This window comes from Hippocampus guttulatus, chromosome 18 (assembly GCF_054856545.1).
Source record: "Hippocampus guttulatus isolate MCC_2025c chromosome 18, RoL_Hgut_1.0, whole genome shotgun sequence".
Taxonomy (NCBI): domain Eukaryota; kingdom Metazoa; phylum Chordata; class Actinopteri; order Syngnathiformes; family Syngnathidae; genus Hippocampus; species Hippocampus guttulatus.
This window is the reverse complement of record NC_141278.1, coordinates 6,542,764-6,559,763: the sequence shown is the minus strand read 5'-3', so window position 1 is coordinate 6,559,763 and position 17,000 is coordinate 6,542,764. Positions and strand designations below refer to the sequence as shown.

At 41.2% G+C, this 17,000-nt stretch overlaps 3 protein-coding genes across 8 annotated transcripts; 1 reads left to right on the top strand and 2 right to left on the bottom strand.

The window, feature by feature from the left end:
* Positions 1 to 2,196: 2,196 nt before the first annotated feature.
* On the bottom strand, positions 2,197 to 5,131 carry LOC147190873 (mediator of RNA polymerase II transcription subunit 30). 3 transcript variants are annotated; one of them, XM_086136798.1, is made up of 5 exons: positions 4,565 to 5,131; positions 4,086 to 4,315; positions 3,613 to 3,771; positions 3,189 to 3,278; positions 2,197 to 2,696 (listed from the first exon to the last, which is right to left on the bottom strand). In XM_086136798.1, the coding sequence occupies exons 2-5, from the start codon at positions 4,311 to 4,313 to the stop codon at positions 2,601 to 2,603; spliced, it is 573 nt and encodes a 190-aa protein (XP_085992924.1). In that variant the 5' UTR covers positions 4,314 to 4,315; positions 4,565 to 5,131; the 3' UTR covers positions 2,197 to 2,600. The 3 variants fall into 3 exon arrangements, with proteins under 3 accessions (XP_085992924.1, XP_085992923.1, XP_085992925.1); XM_086136797.1 differs by having other exon boundaries at positions 4,555 to 5,126; XM_086136799.1 differs by having other exon boundaries at positions 2,593 to 2,738; positions 4,555 to 5,130.
* A 1,635-nt stretch (positions 5,132 to 6,766) lies between these two features.
* Positions 6,767 to 16,761, bottom strand: anxa14 (annexin A14). Of its 4 annotated transcripts, XM_086137277.1 has the most exons (14): positions 16,659 to 16,761; positions 16,510 to 16,552; positions 16,196 to 16,292; positions 15,998 to 16,086; positions 15,087 to 15,206; positions 14,893 to 14,983; positions 14,720 to 14,799; positions 14,422 to 14,460; positions 14,143 to 14,233; positions 13,964 to 14,059; positions 13,201 to 13,256; positions 12,448 to 12,554; positions 12,019 to 12,109; positions 6,767 to 7,682 (listed from the first exon to the last, which is right to left on the bottom strand). In XM_086137277.1, the coding sequence occupies exons 2-13, from the start codon at positions 16,534 to 16,536 to the stop codon at positions 12,049 to 12,051; spliced, it is 954 nt and encodes a 317-aa protein (XP_085993403.1). In that variant the 5' UTR covers positions 16,537 to 16,552; positions 16,659 to 16,761; the 3' UTR covers positions 6,767 to 7,682; positions 12,019 to 12,048. The 4 variants fall into 4 exon arrangements, with proteins under 4 accessions (XP_085993403.1, XP_085993405.1, XP_085993402.1 ...); XM_086137279.1 differs by lacking the exon at positions 12,019 to 12,109 and having other exon boundaries at positions 12,447 to 12,554; XM_086137276.1 differs by lacking the exon at positions 6,767 to 7,682 and having other exon boundaries at positions 11,704 to 12,109.
* LOC147190872 (uncharacterized) lies at positions 10,275 to 11,602 on the top strand. The gene is made up of 2 exons (XM_086137281.1): positions 10,275 to 10,416; positions 11,094 to 11,602. The coding sequence occupies exons 1-2, from the start codon at positions 10,363 to 10,365 to the stop codon at positions 11,517 to 11,519; spliced, it is 480 nt and encodes a 159-aa protein (XP_085993407.1). The 5' UTR covers positions 10,275 to 10,362; the 3' UTR covers positions 11,520 to 11,602.
* Positions 16,762 to 17,000: the final 239 nt, after the last annotated feature.

Here is a 17,000-nt window from a genome sequence, read left to right as displayed (position 1 = left end):
AGAAGAAAAAGTGTTTGGTGTTGTATTTTCACACATCACCAAGCGGGGTTCGAACCGGGGTTGTCTGGACCGAACACCTGCATGTGTACCCCTACACTGCCAGTCACTGTGACTTGACCTGAACGCTAGATGTATTTGGCATGCACTATGGAGGGTTGCCAGTTAAGAAAAAGTGTTTGGTGTTGTATTTTCACACATCACCAAGCGGGGTTCGAACCGGGGTTGTCTGGACCGAACACCTGCATGTGTACCCCTACACCACCAGTGACTGCGACTTGCCCTGCACTATTGGCGTATTAGGCATTCACTAGGGAGAGTTTCCAAAAAAAAAAAAAAAGCAAAGTGTTTGGTGTATTTTATTTTCACATTTGACTGAGCGGGGTTTGAACCCAGGGAGCCTGGACCGAAAGCCGGCGCGTGTGCCTCTCCAGTACGACATATTGTCGTTTTTTTCGTCTAAAAACGCCTTACTATACTATGTCGTTTTTTTCGGGGTAAAAACGCCTTACTATACTATATTGTTTTTTTTTCGTCTAAAAACGCCTTACTATACTATGTCGGGGTTTTTTCGGCTAAAAACGCCTTACTATACTATGTCGTTTTTTTCGGGCTAAAAACGCCTTACTATACTATGTCGTTTTTTTCGGGGTAAAAACGCCTTACTATACTATGTCGTTTTTTTCGGGCTAAAAACGCCTTACTATACTATGTCGTTTTTTTCGGGCTAAAAACGCCTTACTATACTATGTTGGTTTTTTTCGGCTAAAAACGCCTTACTATACTATGTTGTTTTTTTCGGCTAAAAACGCCTTACTATACTATGTCGTTTTTTTTCGGGGTAAAAACGACTTACTATACTATGTTGTTTTTTTTCGGCTAAAAATGCATTACTATACTATGTCGTTTTTTTCGGGCTAAAAACGCCTTACTATACTATGTTGTTTTTTTCGGCTAAAAACGCCTTACTATACTATGTCGTTTTTTTTCGGGGTAAAAACGCCTTACTATACTATGTCGTTTTTTTTTTCGGCTAAAAACGCCTTACTATACTATGTCGTTTTTTTCGGGCTAAAAACGCCTTACTATACTATGTTGTTTTTTTCGGCTAAAAATGCCTTACTATACTATGTCGTTTTTTTCGGGGTAAAAACCCCTTACTATACTATGTCGTTTTTTTCGGCTAAAAACGCCTTACTATACATGGTCGTTTTTTTTCGGCTAAAAATTCCTTGCTTAACATGGTCGTTTTTTTCGGCTAAAAACGCCGTACTATACTGTACATGGTCGTTTTTTTTCGGCTGAAAACGCCTTACTATACATGGTCTTTTTTTCTGCTAAAAATGCCTTTCTATACATGGTCGTTTTTTTCGGCTGAAAACGCCTTACTGGACATGGTGATTTTTTTCCAGCTAAAAACGACTTACTATTCATGGTCGTTTTTTTCGGCTAAAAAAAAAAGTACAGTAAGGCGTTTTCAGCCGAAAAAAGCGACCATGTATAGTAAGGCGTTTTTTAGCTGAAAAAAACGACCACGTAGAGTAAGGCGTTTTTAGCTGAAAAAAAAACAACCATGTATAGTAAGGCGTTTTTAGCTTCAGCTTGTTTCCTCTGGTCCACTGCCAATTCCGCCTGGACCCCGTGCTCTTCAAAGATCAAGTGTCAGTCCTCCGTAAGAAATATAAAGACCTTGAGAAGGAATGATGTAACTGACCAGAGAGCCGGTCCATAGCGGCGGGCTTTTGGAGGACACCGACCAAAGTCTGTCCAGCTGAGAGGGATCAGAGGGACTCGTGTCAGCTGTCATATGGACAATCGGACAGACCCCGGTGCCCTATGGATCAAGTCCTGTTAAGTGCAACGTGAATTCTAACCCCTTCAAGCCGTAAAAAAAAATAAAAATAAAATAGCCACCCTGTCGATGAGGTGTCAGTCTTCATCGAAGTACTTGAAGAACCCTCGGTTGCAAGTGGTGTCGCTGTGCATGAATGGGAAGGAAGGTGGGTTAGCGGTGCCATGTTCTCTTCTCAGCATTCCTGAGCGAGAGCCGAGGAAAAACGGACAATGTGACTGGCAAAATGTAAGCTAAGACATAAATGATTTGCACTTTGTTGTGGTGTTTCCTGAAGCTCCGTTTTTTTTCTGCCCCCCTTCGCAGTTCAGCGTGACAGCAAACAAAACAGCAGTCAGTTGAAGGACTTCTTTTTTTTCCCGTAGTTTTAATGAGAAAAAACATTTTGACTTGGTACAAAACACATATGGCCCAGTTGACAAAATTACATTCACAGGCAAGCAAACCTGAACAACAAGGGCCCACTTTGAGGAAGACTCATTTAACGCATGCACATACACACCTGAGATGTACTGTACCGGAATTGAACCCTGCACCTCTGCAGCCAGCACGCTAACCAGTCGACCAACAGGCTACCTCAAGGAACTCCGTTGAAGTGAATTGAGAGTCACCCGTAACCCCCCCCCCCCTCCACCCTAAAAAAAAAATAAAACCTTTGCTGCCATCTTGTGGCTTTGAGAGGTAAAGATCAATTACTTTGCAAAAGCTGATCACTCTGCAAATACTCTCCCGGTCTGTCCATCGGGATTGATCACTTTCTCAGTGTCAACATGGCATTGACGTCCCACAGCAAATTCCTCATCTGATCCATAAGAACCTTCATCTCGTGGTTCTTTTGACGTACTCTCTGCAAACGGGGACGAGGAGTTCAGGTCAGTCAAACGCGCAGCTTTAATGGGAACAAGGACAAAGTCGATTTTGATTCAACGGCGCATTCTCAAATAGGGTTCAGGTACTTGGGCCGCGAAAATCATGGCAAGAACAAATTGGCCATTGTCAATGAGCTAAGATCCCTCGTGAGTCCCACAATGTGGAGTTGGGAGGGTTCTTGAAAACATTTGAGCGACAATAGATCGGAATTAGGCTTCGCTGTTATTGATGAAATAAACAGCGGCATCCGGGCTCTCCTCAAAATATATAGGGGCTATTCGTGCAAAGCATGTATGGCCATTCAAGTGGAGCTTGATGGAAAAACAAATTGAGAGGATTGGAATTTGCTTAAGACTCCGCGATGCATCACGGAGAAATATTTTAGTTATTTAAATCGCCCATTCAGCCCTTAATTTCCAACTATCTTACAGTTACAATCTGTCCTGGAATTATTACATGTATAATTTACCTCAAGGACTTCTTTTCGCTCCTGGTGGACTGAAGGACTACAAGGCTCCACTCTGACGTTGACCAGCTCTTCCCCAACATAGGGCACGAGCTGAGAAAATATACATGGACAGCGTATAAAGCCTCTTTCTGTGCACAATACCCAACGACCAAGTAACAAACGCATTTTGATGTATAGTAAGGCGTTTTTAGCTGAAAAAAATGACCATGTACAGTAAGGCGTTTTTAGCCCAAAAAAAAAACGACCATGTATCGGAAGGTGTTTTTTAACCGAAAAAAAAACAGACCATGTATAATATAGTAAGGCGTTTTCAGCCGGAAAAAATTACCATGTATAGTAAGGCGCTTTTAGCTGAAAAAAAACGACCATGTATATATAGTAAGGCGTTTTTAGCCGGAAAAAAGTAAAGCTCGTTTTTTCCAACCTCCGCCGGCCCCTCCTGCAGGTCAGCGGTCATCTCCACGCAGCGTTCGTACAGCAGGCGAAGTTTACGGAAGAGCAGGGCGAGCTGCCTCAAGTGTTCCTGGAGTTTTCCGAAGCGGTCCTGGTACATTGCCTGGCTCTGAGTCACACCATTGGGAAGCTGAAACCGAGAGGATGGACGGACAGACGTGTGATGTTTCGCTTGATTTTCGCTCCATCACTGTGCATATTTTGATCACAGTGAAAATGAAAGTGACTAAACCCAAGGTTAACTGTCCACAAAATATAGTGTCATATAAATGTATTTTGTCTTTTTGACACTCCGAAGTTAAAACAACTGATGAGTGAACTTATAGTCCAATATATAAACACTGTCTGCTATTCATGAGGGATAAGGACCCCTGCAAGAGAATTTTGGGAATAAGGTAAAGCGAATTTCAAAGCTCCAACTTGGTGTCTTTCTTTCTTTCTTACTTGCGTTGCTCGTGTGATTTGGAAGATCTCCATGGTGCGAGTGACAATGTCCTGGACGGTTTCCTGTCCAATCCGACAGAGGAACACAGGGGAGATCTCTCGGAGGGCACCCTGGGGGGGCATTGCCTGTTGACCTGCGGACAGGGAGCCACTGGGGGGCATGTGAGGGGGCTGTTGCTGAGTGGGAATCCCTGTCATGCCCGTTTTCTGTGGCATTGATGCTGCCATCACTACGCGAAGCAGAGAGAGAGAAATAATCACAATATCATCTATATGAGTCTTCTTTTTCTTAATTACAGAAATTAAATAACCGTTCAATTTTAACGGCGGAAGACAGACGCTAGTCAAAGAGTATTTTGATTGCTTGGCTCTGAGGCTACCATGCGATCAATTCCCAAACAAAGGGTAACGTTTAAGCATGCGAGACGTGGTGATAACTAGCGTACGGAAGGATAGAGACATTGCATACCGTGACTTACGATGTCCTTTGGCTCCAAATTCTCTTTGCGTTAATGACGTATTTATCTTTGGCTGGACAAAAACAAAAAAAGTCTTTATGGACGGAACCCATTCATATTCTACTTCTGGGATGTTTCAAGCACAGTATATGAGGCAAAAGCGCACTACTGCCGCCCAAAGGTCACCTTCGGAACAGCTTTGAATTCCACCTGAAAAGACCGCAGCGATGTTTCCCACAGTTTTGCGTGAGTGAATACGCTTATTTATCACTGAGCACTAATTTAATGATCACAGATGTTAATGTTCTCCCATTGCCTAACAAAAAAAAATGGCTTTGGGTTTCCCACCTGTTTCACACTCTACTTTCAAATGAGATCAACTTTGAGAAATCTGATTGGGAACGTCGATTTATCCCGCTTTGCATGACACTCAAGCGTCTACGGTTGAATCAAGGATGGCACCTCTCGTCCGGCAGGCATACCTGTTAAGTGCTGCAACGTCATCCCTTGCATCCATAGTCTAAACACTTGCTGCACCGACAAATAATCCGTGTTTGTTTACATGTTTCCGACACCGCCCGGGTTCGCACCCTCCTTTAATCGAGTAGCCGTACTTGTGTAGGAGATTGGACTGTCTTGTTAAATGTTATTTAAGATTAAGATATCCTTTATTTGTCCCACACAAACACCGTTCAATTAAGTGCAATATAAATACAAATATGGATAAGTCGCAGTGCTATTTACAATTGTTTTCACATCATTTAATTATTATTATTTATTTATTTATTTATATTCAGCAGGATGACAGCAGTCGGTAGGAACGAGCGGCGGTATCTCTCCTTCTTGCGGCGCGGGTGTAACAGTCTCTGGCTGAAGGAGCTACCGAGTACTGTTGTGTATTTACAAACCCCCCAAAGAATTTATTTTGCGATTTCCTCACTTGATTTTCTGTTCTGGTGGATTATTTTCGATTTTCTTCGTGTCATTGAAGTTATCGTTAATTACGTTTTTCGGAGGCGGTCCTTGAACGTCACTCGAGTCGAACGACAGAAGAGAAGACACGGAGACGGAGAACGACGTGTCTGTATGGGCTGATATTGTGAAAAACATGAATAAACTATACGTTCTAAAAACCGACACTACAGCTCTCCTCCTTTTTCAGAGCTGCAACACTTGGTTTGAAGCGAAGGCATGGGGGGGGGGCAGACCGGCGTGACATTGGTTGTGAGGTGGCTCTCCGCGGCGCGGCTCCCCTCTCCCGGTGCCCATGTTTCGGCTTTGCTTCGCCTCACTAACTCAAATATATTCGCTGAATTTAAGTATGCTGTTGTTTTATACACAGGGGGAAAAAAACACAAATGATTATTATCTTCTTTCTCCATGTTGAGAATGAAGTGCAGGATCTCTCTCTTCTCGCCAGCCCCTGACGGATATCTCTTATCACGATCGGTGCAAATTAGAGCGGTATAAAAAGAGCAGCACAAAGCTGGGGTCAGACTTTTTGGGAGAAGGAGACGACAATGGAGAAAACAGTAAAGTTTGCCCTCTCCATATGGTTGATCTTCACGGCCATAAGCTCCACTGAGGTAAGAGCACTTGGCTGACCTTTTAGCAAAACACGCGCATGATTATTATTACATGTGTGGTCACTAATATAATTTAGACCAAAAAAAAGTCAAAGTGGGCAAACAAGTCAAGATGGTACATAATTTTCTGCCATCTAATGAAACGGCATGAAATTGTTTTGCCTGTCACTCTGTTAGCCTGATAAAGATATACTTTTTTTTTTGTTGTTGAGAAAAAAACCCCGATGGAACAATGAAGTGAAATGTAATAATTTCCTGGGCTAGGAAAGATGATCTCATTCACACTAATCTTTCACAGAACACTGGTTCAGAATCATGCATAATTTCGGGATGACAAAGAGCACGTCAAATCTCACAAATGACATTGCAGTTTTTAGTAGCTCCTCTTAGGCCCGCCACTCACTGAGTGACAAAACCGAACAAGTCGCTTTCACGAGTGACCGACCGGTAGGCCACAATAGCGTCGCTGCAATTCAAAATCGTAATCGCCAACAAACGGCATTTCAACATGACAGATGTATTAGCAGTGGTTCGAAAGCAAAGCGTGGAGAGTCTCTGTCATTAAGATGTATGTGGCAGAATAGATTTGAATCATCATTAAGATTTTTTTTTTAACATTTGAAGAAAAAAAAAGTACTTTTGAAATTCATGCGTTTATTTGGACAGCAGCCATATGAAGAATGTGCAATTCAGTCATGTGAGCAATTAGTCCCAATTTTCTTTTTTTTTTTCAATCCCATTGCAGGTCTCTGTATTTCAAGTCATACTTAAGTACTGTAATTTTATTCTAGACAAATAAAATAGCAAATCAGTAAATACATGACAAAGTTCGTGCCTGCGCGTTTTTTTTCTTCCGCCGTGCAATATGCAAAAGTGTGGTTCATGTGTTCATGCCTCACGTCACCAGCTGGAACAGCAGGTGCTTAATCGTTTGCATGATGTGAGCGTGAATGATTTGCCTCTGGAACAATTCCGCCACATTTTATCTGACGGCTTCACACGAACGGGAAATGGTCGAACGTCAAGTGACACGGACAGAACAAAGGGAGGAAACTTTCAATCGCCGGCGGGTATCATCAAACGCCCATTTAAAAAAAAAAATTGATCAGTTTGCAGCTGCGTTGTTTTCAACAATGGTTTGGTTGATTCGGAATTTTTATGAATACGAACCGGGGCTCAACCGATTAATTGTATGATCGATTACATTGGTCGATATTATCCCTTTTCAAAAATAATATTAAATTGACCCGAGTTGTACAGATAAATTCAGATGAAAATGATTCTTTTGCAGGGGCAAGCAGCGACTGCGTGTACCTCATGTACAAGCGACAAAAGCCCCACCGAGAAGAGCCAAGGCCCAAGTTCCTCGCGGCCGACAGCGATCACGCCGATGCCGCTCAGCTCCTCGACATCAAGTGCAGCCTCACCCTCACCGTTGTCCACCGTCGCAGTATCAGCCATCGCCACCGCGTCAAGGCGGCCCACGGCATCCTCCGAAACCGACTCGAGCCCAACTCCGGCAGCATCCCCGAGTGGGACCTCCTCTGTCAGACCTTCGGACACAACATTAAAAGCAGGGACTACTTCTTTGTTTGGCGTATGTAGTCCAATGCTGGTGTGTGGCATCTCCTTTCTGATCTGCAACGCGTAGCCTGTGAGACACGCCGGACAAACGTAATGACAACGTAATACTGTAAAATGCGTTATTTGTGCCTTGGTGTCTTTGTTCGATCACAGCAACAACATTAAAATTTTGTTTTGCGTCATTCACGGTGTACAAATAAGTGGTTGTGCTTAAACAAGTTGAACTCATGTCTTTGGAACATTATATTATTCTGTCATGATATGGATTTTTTTTTTGGGGGGGGGGGGGGTTCATTTTGATTGGATTTTGTTTTGTCATGTTTAGCCCGTTAGGTTTTTGTGCTCGTCAATGCCGTTCCATTATTTTAGGCCTATGTTTGATTTCGTGGTTTTAAATAAAAGGCGATCAAAAAGAAGAATGACATTTCAGAACTCGGGTCAGCGAGCCTGCCAAGAGGCTGAGACAAATGTCGAAGGAGGTGCAGCAACTACAGGTAACGAACGGCAGGAAAACTTTATTAGAACAGCTGAACTTTATTTGGGATTAATCACAGAGGCCTCCGCCGGTCTGCTCATTGGATTGTGTGTGTTTCGGGCATTTTGCCTCTCAGCTACATATATTAATCACAACGAGGTTAGCACATTAAAAAATAATAATAATAAAATTTAAAAAAAATCTGAAGCTAGATATGGCTCAAGCAGTACAGTAGGACAATTTGTTCCTGCTCAGATGCTCTCATGTGTCATCTGTCACCTGATAAACTGATAGGACCATTTTAAATACGATTCCCAAGGTTGTAAAATGCAACAGTGACATTATTGCTTCAAGGAAGAGGAAAAGAACTGTGAAAAAACAAACATGAAAATGTAGCCAAGTACATAAAAACGGTGCACGTGAATCACGCCGTGAACTCTTGTCAAACACCGTCACTTGCATTTAGTATAAACAACGGACACTCGAATTGAATTGAACATTGAATAATTCTAAAAACGTTTAAAAAAAAAAAAAAAATTTTTTTGGAAGCAAAATCCATCAGTACAAAGGCGTCACTAAAAAAAAAAAAAAAAGAAAAGAAAAAAGGTTGTAATTGTTATTACAAGAATAAGCTTGTCAGGAATAAAATGACCACGATTTAGGACATCACTTAACACAACAGCCTGAAACCTGCAACTACTTCCCCTTCAACTTGAGAGCCGCCAAATATTGATCTTGTAATATTTAAATAATTATTTACACCACTTCTGGTTTTTGACCAAACAGAACCAAAAAGTGTTTTTTTTTTTGTTGGGGGTTTTTTTCCCTCCCACTAGTTCATAGCACGTTCTCACGAAAAGACACAAACGGTAGCAGCAGAGCAACGTGTGGCCAGGGGGTGCACAGTGCCCAGGGGGGCACCGCCAACAAAAGGAGGAACCATGTTAAAAAAAAAAAAATTAAAAAAAATTGAACCTAACAGGAAAGCCAGTGTTTGATTTCCAGTTCCAACTGCTGAAGTAACTTTGAGCAAAACAAACTGGCCACCAAGCTTGATTTAGTCGTTCGCGACTATTCACAAAGAGTCGTGTTGATATAGCAAAACAGTGACTACATTGTGTATATTTGACAATCATTCTTTTTTTCCAATCAAATTTTTTTTGGATCTCGTTTGGTCAGCGTGGCCCAAGAAACTCCCCTGCCTAAATCAGAAGCACACGTGATTAAAATGTCAGAGAAGCGTTTGTTTACTCATTTCGCAAACGCAACGACATAATGACCACAAGTTGTGCGCATTTGAAATGCTTTTGTAATATATCGCAGAGAATGTGGCTTTTTATGACAAGGAACAAATTTGAGAAATGGCACTTTTTGCGTTCTTTTCACTGATTCCGTATTATCACGATAACGATTTTCTTTTCATTAAAAAATGGATTTGAGTTTGTCTGGGCTCACTCTTTTGGTACTTAAGGCAACTCAGTAGCAAACATGGTACAGTGCTTTTTTTTTTTTAACCATTAAAAAATAAATAAAATGGTCGCCTGATGAAAACTGGGCTTGAGGCTATCACAAACTGATACAAATCTAAGATTGTACAGCGACATGATATTAAAACCAGTCTGTCAATTATCCGCCATAAGCGGCCAAAGATTTTTTTTTTTTAATTCTCTTTCTAAATAATCTCACAACTTCCTTTGTTGAACATGACTGTATCCCTATTGCCTTGACACGTGACATGCAGCAAGAGGAAACGGTCAGGACATTTAAATTTAACCCAGCAAATAGAGGGAAGAAAAATCTATTTACATTTCGATAGAAATCCCTACATGCAGAGGAATAAATGGTTTCTTTTTTTTTTTAAAGCAAAGCGATTGTATGGAGTGTTTTATTCAATATAGAACAAATGTCAAACGATATTTGATCGACACCTCTCCACACAACTTCCTGGAACCAAGGTCGGCGCATAAAAGTGAGCCATAAATGGACTCCTACCCTACCTCCTATCCTACCCTCCTACCAAAAAAGGTGGATGACGCTTTTGTATAAAAGCAAGAAGAGACATCACCCGGTCAGTGTCAGAGAAAGCGAGCGGATGTACTGAAGAAGAAGAAATTGAACCTTCCTGTCACGCGATCGTTTTAGGATCATCTCCATTGAACTTCTTGGCAATCGTCATGATGAATTTGCTTGCGGGGCTTTGCATTGTGGCACTTCTGGCGTCGGCAAAGGTATGACTTTTTTTTTTTTTTGGGTCATATATTTTGTGTAATTACTAATCACTGAAGTTTTTTTTTTTTTTAAGTATAAAAAGAAAAAAATATAAAAATCTAGAAAGTTAAGAGTCATAGGAATATGAAACAATGTAAAGAGAGAAGCTATAAAGTCAAAATAAAATGCGGTTATGTTGAACCTGCCTGTTATGTTGCAGGTCAAATTGAGCCAATTGAAAACCTAGAAAAAAATGTAAAAAAAAATAAAATGGGGTTAAGTTTTTTTCTGCTGGCCTTTTTTTTTTTTCTTTATTCTTCTCAAATTTTTTAAATTGTATTTTGGGGAGAAATAAAGATGGAAGGCCCATGACCACTGTTGGTACGAAAAATAAAGCTGAACTCTGTACCGCAATGGAAGACACTCACTCTTATTGGAATTTATGTCACCTGATCGCCAACTTCAGTGTGTTTTTTGCATTATGTCCCGCATTGCTTATAAAAGTCTAACTTCTATTAAAAAAAAAAAAAAAAAGCATCTGTTACGTTCCAGATTCAGTAACAAAAGGCCTTTTTATTTTTCTTATAACACCATTCTCTGTGTACCGGATAGTTGGAGATTCAGCTATTCCAAAGTACCTAACTCAGGACCTGTAAAATTTATTTTGTTGAACTGACGTGCTTTCGTTGTTCAACAGGCTCAAGGAACAACGGCAACAACCCAGAACCTAACTGGAATCACCACCGATGCCCAAAGGCCTACGGGCTATTCAACCTTCGCCGCCACATCTGCAACCACCAACCAAATGGTCCCCACCTCCAATGGTCTCACCACAATGATGGCCACGCCAGAACCGCTCCCTCCTTTATCCACCGCCACTCCAAACGTTTCTCCTTCAAGCGCGGTGATGACCACACCAGATCCCTTCACCACCCCCACGACGGCGCCGCCACCTTCTACAGTCACGATGACGACGCCTTCTACAGTCACGACGACGACGCCTGCAACCGCCACGGCCATCCAAACAACCACCGAGTGCAATAGAGGAAGCGGAGGAGCTGACTCGCTGCCGCCGCTGCTGCTGCTCGGGGTCTCACTCTTTCTGACCGTCGTCTGCACATGAACAGAAAAAAAACCCCAAATCTGCCTGAATGACTCGAAGAACCCAATCACATGGTTTCTCGTTTCCCGGGAAAGAAAGATGAAATAATCGCTGATTTTTTTTTTTTTTTACTGTGTGTTACACTCGGACAGCCACACTCAATATTTTCAGTGTCAAAAGAAAAAAGGAAAAAAAAATGTCAGAGTATGGTGGGGAACGTTTTTCACGGTTTTATTTTATTTTTTGTATTTGTATCATTTTGTCGTTTGATGACTAAAGCTTCTAACAAAAACACGCACTTCACCAGGATAAGAAATAACATTGATATTAAAATGATTTGTAATGCAGAAATTACATATAGGCCTCGTGATAAGTATTTTTGTATTATGAGAAATAGATATTGATTCTTTTTTTTTTTTTTTTAATTACAAACTCATAAAATCACCCATACTGAAGATTTACTAATTAAAACCAAATCAGAATCACACACCAAAGTCAGTTGCGTCAAATGTGTGTCAACCTGAAATCGGAATTCATGCATCGCTTCGGTTTAATCTTCGGATCGACAGATGGCCAACAGAGCTTCTAAATGATATCCCTTGAAATTTTTCGGTTGGAGAGAAATTGGAACACTTAGAAATTTTTTTTATCTTAATTTAAAAAAAAAATATATATATATATCATCTTCATACTGTACACGCTAAAAAAAAGGAATTTGGTATTTTCAATGAATAGTTTGCACTAGAGTTTCATATTCAATTTTGTCAATTTGCCCCCCTTACATCTCATCCGGTCCTTTTAAAACCGGCCCTGCCTCTTTTTGTTTCACCAGATCTGCTTTCTTCAGCCGAACTGCTCCGAGATTATAGTCGGCCCGAGGCTTGGCCAGTTTGTCCATACGGTGTTCGTCGTTGCCCGAGTGCGTGTTTGTACGCGGTGGCGACTAACCTGCAGGGTTGTGTAGAGAGAAGTGCCGGTCAATTTAAGGAAGGCTACTCTGATACCAAGTAGATCTTCCTCACTGTGGGACACCATGATGCCATGCACTACAGGTGCCTGTAAAAAAAAAAAAAAAAGAAGAATGATGATATTTTGACAATTATGGAAGTGAAAGCAGAAGGATGAATGAATGAAAGCAGAAGGCAATGTCCAAATTCCCTGAACACGAATTGATCAGTTGGACTGAGGTCGCTTTTAAAGGCTTGGAAAAAATAGTTGGCGAGGGACACTCGACGCTAAACAATTGGAGAGTTAAAAAAATGGACAAATGAGGAAGTCTCGTACTTGAGACAAAAGAGGCATATGGAAATTCAATTTTATTTTAAGTGCTTGTATGTATAGATGGCTATCTGGTGTAGCGTGCAAGAGTTTAAATTAGTTTATTGTCATGTCTTTTTTTTCCCTCCGCTCCTCCATGTTCTGGCCTGATTCCACAAGTGCAAGCAAGCAGTTGGCACTCGCTCATGAGAGAAAAGGAGACGACCGGATATCTGCTAGGAGGCATACACTCACTGGCGAGATTCAGCGCGCTATTGCACACACTTGCTGGCGAGAGCGGGGAACTGTTTGAAATGGTCACAATTTGCGCCATTCAAGAAGGTTCCCACGCTTGAGTTAGCAAACCCCGTTGGAACCTTACTTCCTTCTTCAGAAGACACGATTATTGACAAAAAATTTTTAAATAAAAATAAAAACATCTTACCTTCATGCCAGTTAATCTCTTGGCAAGGTACACCTCGGGGTTTTGAATGCACTCCACTGTTACGACACAAACAACAAGTGCTCATATACATGATATACCAACAAGTACCCTATTTTCCGCACCATAAGGCACACTTAAAAGGGTTCCACGTTCTCAAATGCAGACGGTGCGCCCGATAATCCGATGCGCCTTATATATGGTGTTAGTCTCTTTATATTCCCCATTGAGTTGTTTCCCTGTGATTGTTCCGATGCCATCTAGTTGTGATTATTAGCAGGAGCCAATTGTAACCTAAAATGGTTCTGCCCGGCACTAATTGACGTGCATTCGCCAACACACAACTACAAACAAGACAACTACTTGGTGAGCTCAGCGCAGCCATTTAAGAAATGAACATAATACCAAAAGCGTAGTTCATTACCGACTAAACGAAGGAAGAAGGAGCCAAGCCCATGAGGTCCTTGTGCCTTTTTATCGAATCAATTGTCTTCATAACTTTTGACTTTCATTTATTGTTTTGTAATGCTGTTTGTTACAGCTGCAGTGGTTGTGAAGGCTCGATATAAATAAAGCTGTATTGTATTGTATTCTCTTTAGCATAGCACCATGTAGTGGATGCATAGCGGAACCGCAGCCACTATCGTAGCTTCTATTCTGTGTCTTACAATGCTATGTGCCCTATATATGAAAACAGCTTCAAAATAGCCCACTCACCGAAGGTGCGCCTTATAAGACGAAAGGCCTTATACAGAAAATACGGTACCTAAAACACTCAAACCCAGATGAATATCCCCGGAGAATCTTTTCTCCAGAGCGGGAATCACAATCTGTCCACTCTCCAGCTCCATTCCCATAAACACTGTCAAATCAGGCACATTTAAGGCGCTCGGAAAGGAAAGCAATCGCAAAACAAAACTCAACCGCTCACATTTTATACCTCACCTTTGTTAAGATGGTTTGAATCTCGAGAGGTGAGAATATCGATCCAGGGAGCCGCCTGGGCTTTTTTCTCGTCGAGCGACGCGGAGAGAGACTGAAATCACAAAATCTCGGTTCGACAGATAGGTTGGAATATTCAGTGTAATGCATAAAGCTTAACTTCTTTTCAGTGGAATCGGGAATAGCTTTGCCCGATTATCGCGTCTTTGGCATGGCTTGTTGTCACTTGTATTAGCAACAAAAAGCGGTTACAATAACATAAAAATAGTTTTTAAAAAATACCTCAATGTCCTTTTGAACAAAACCAGTGACATCTTCTTTCTAAAGGACCAGGAGGGGAAGAAAAAAAAAACATTATAAAAGCAATTACAAATACATTTATTTCACCATCTGCCCTGTTTTAGTTCAGATTTGCCTTTAAAAGTTCAGATTTGTACCAGTAGTCTTGTTACACAAATGCACCCTGTTCTTATAATTTTAAAAAAACACCCAAGATTTTGGGCTACACAGCTTGCAATGGTGCCATCATTTGTGTTCATGTTCAATAAAAACGAATAAAAGACACAAGGAGGCATATTACATTCATCAGAGCTACGATGAGCTTAGCAAAGTCTCCACTGGTTTCTCCTTTCGCTTCCTTCTCCAGGTCCTTTTTATACACTGGAAAAATAAATGAACCGCCGGTACAATTTTGAGCTGAAAAATATGAAGTCGCTGATTTGATGGCTGCGATCCACAAGCAAAGCAATTTACTTTGTTGATAGGCAGCACTGATGCCCCGAAGCTTCTCGCTTGATCTTGTACACAGAATCTCCAGGAGTGTTTCCTCGTCTGTGCCTAAACCCTGCACACACGTGCGCAATTTACTGTCAACAGAATTTGAAGCACAATGGCATTTATATATTTGGAAGACTGGCAAGGGGACCCCCCCCCAAAAAAACACACACACACACCACCATGGCCTGGTGTAGGCGATAAGCTTCGTGCTGCAGAGGAGGCATCATCAGTTCCAGCATGAGAGCCTCCAGATCTCCAGACAGAACTCTTTTCATGCCAGCTATCAGTTCCTGTATCAAATAAATTAAGCATTAAATCAAGAAGTATAAGTGATGAGGAAATCTCAACAAATTCTGAAGGAGTAGCCCAGTTGGAGAGAGAGACAAGGATTAGAGTCATTATTTTCAATCAGAGATGCGTTGGATTTCGAGAAGTCAGTTATTGAATTTAAAAAAAAAAGTTCTATTCCATCCGACTCCTGAAACTGACGAGCGGATAATCTTGTCTGTAAGACCGGTTGTGGTAATGAATCTTAGACTGTGCTGGAAGGATGTAAAAACAAAAACATAAACATAATGGGACTTAAATATGAAGCTTGCAGTACACCACACATAATTTTAGGGGTTTGTGACAGAAAAACGCTCTCTTTGGATATTGAGATAAAAACCTGTCAAGCACATTAGATATTAAAAAGGCTTTAAAGGTGACATGTTATGAGAGTTAACTTTTCAATGGCTTGTACACAGTTTAGTTTTGCCCACCTGTCCACCCATCCAATGGAAAGGAAAACAACCAAGACAATCTTCTGTTAGCTGCCCAAGCAAGCCATTCTTGCATATCCTTATATAAAATTAGTGGTAACTCAAAAGCTACTATAGAACAACGGAATGCTTCTGAAAGATTATTCTTGTTTCTGCAGAACAGTAAAACTCTCATCAAACAAAGGTGTGTCAAGCGGACATTTAAGTGGTGTTTGCTGAGCAAACAGAAGTTCCGAATGAATGAACACCATCTCTGGTTCGACTTCAGTATTATTGCACCATTGGAAATATTTTAAAACTGCACTTTTGCTTTTCTTTACCTGCTGTGTTGTCTCTTTATATATTTTGGCAATGTCCTGCCTCTGAGCACTGTTGCGATTTGTCAGGATTCTCACAAGAGTGGCTGCATCTGCGGCAATAACACGTAAGGGTTGGAAGTTTATTGGGCAAACCAAATGGAAGGCACAAGTCTCCCGAAGGATTTGATACAACGCCACACAGTACAATGAAGGATTCACCTTTCTTCTCCACAGCTTCGTGGATCTGTATGACATCTCTTTGCGGATGGAAACCGGAGAAAGGCCGCACAGTTCCAAGGGTGCCCCAACACATTGTCTGTGTGAGAAAAAAAAACAACTTGTCACTATTTCGCATTATATTCAAAACGAACCAGAAACAATAAGCAAGACAAACAAGTCGAAATGTTTGTTTTTAAATTCAATAATAGCATGCTAATGTGGGGGAAATTATAATGCGTTTAAACATATCCCACCTGAAGAAACAACTAGCATGTTGCCACGAACTGATAAAAGAAAGGTCAACGTGTACTTACATGAGATTTAAAGTACTGCCGGTCCATCGCGTTGCTTCAAATGCTTGAAAAGAAGCAACGGGGGGCTAATTAGCCGTGGCATACAGTATTAAAAACGTAACATCAAGGTGACCACCATAGGAAGAAAACAGGTGGATTTTAGGACGTACCTCTGATAGAATGCTGTCACCCCGTTTGCTGCAGTGCTGTGTAAACGTGGACTACGTTTTTCTTTTCCTTTCTTCTTCCTTTTTTTTTTTACAACCTGAAGTAATCAGCCTGTGCTCCACCTCCTGCACTCGTCTGGCCGACCCTCTTGACACGAAATATACAATTTCTATGGCAACCTATCTGTACAATGCATCACATTGTTTTCAATTATTATTAAGAAATGCGATTTACAGACTGATTTAGGTTGGAACACGGTCACACCAAAATGTATTTACTTGTCGGAGGTGGAAACAACACAGCGCTTTCAGGGTAAAACATTCTCTTAAAACTTTTTTTTTTCA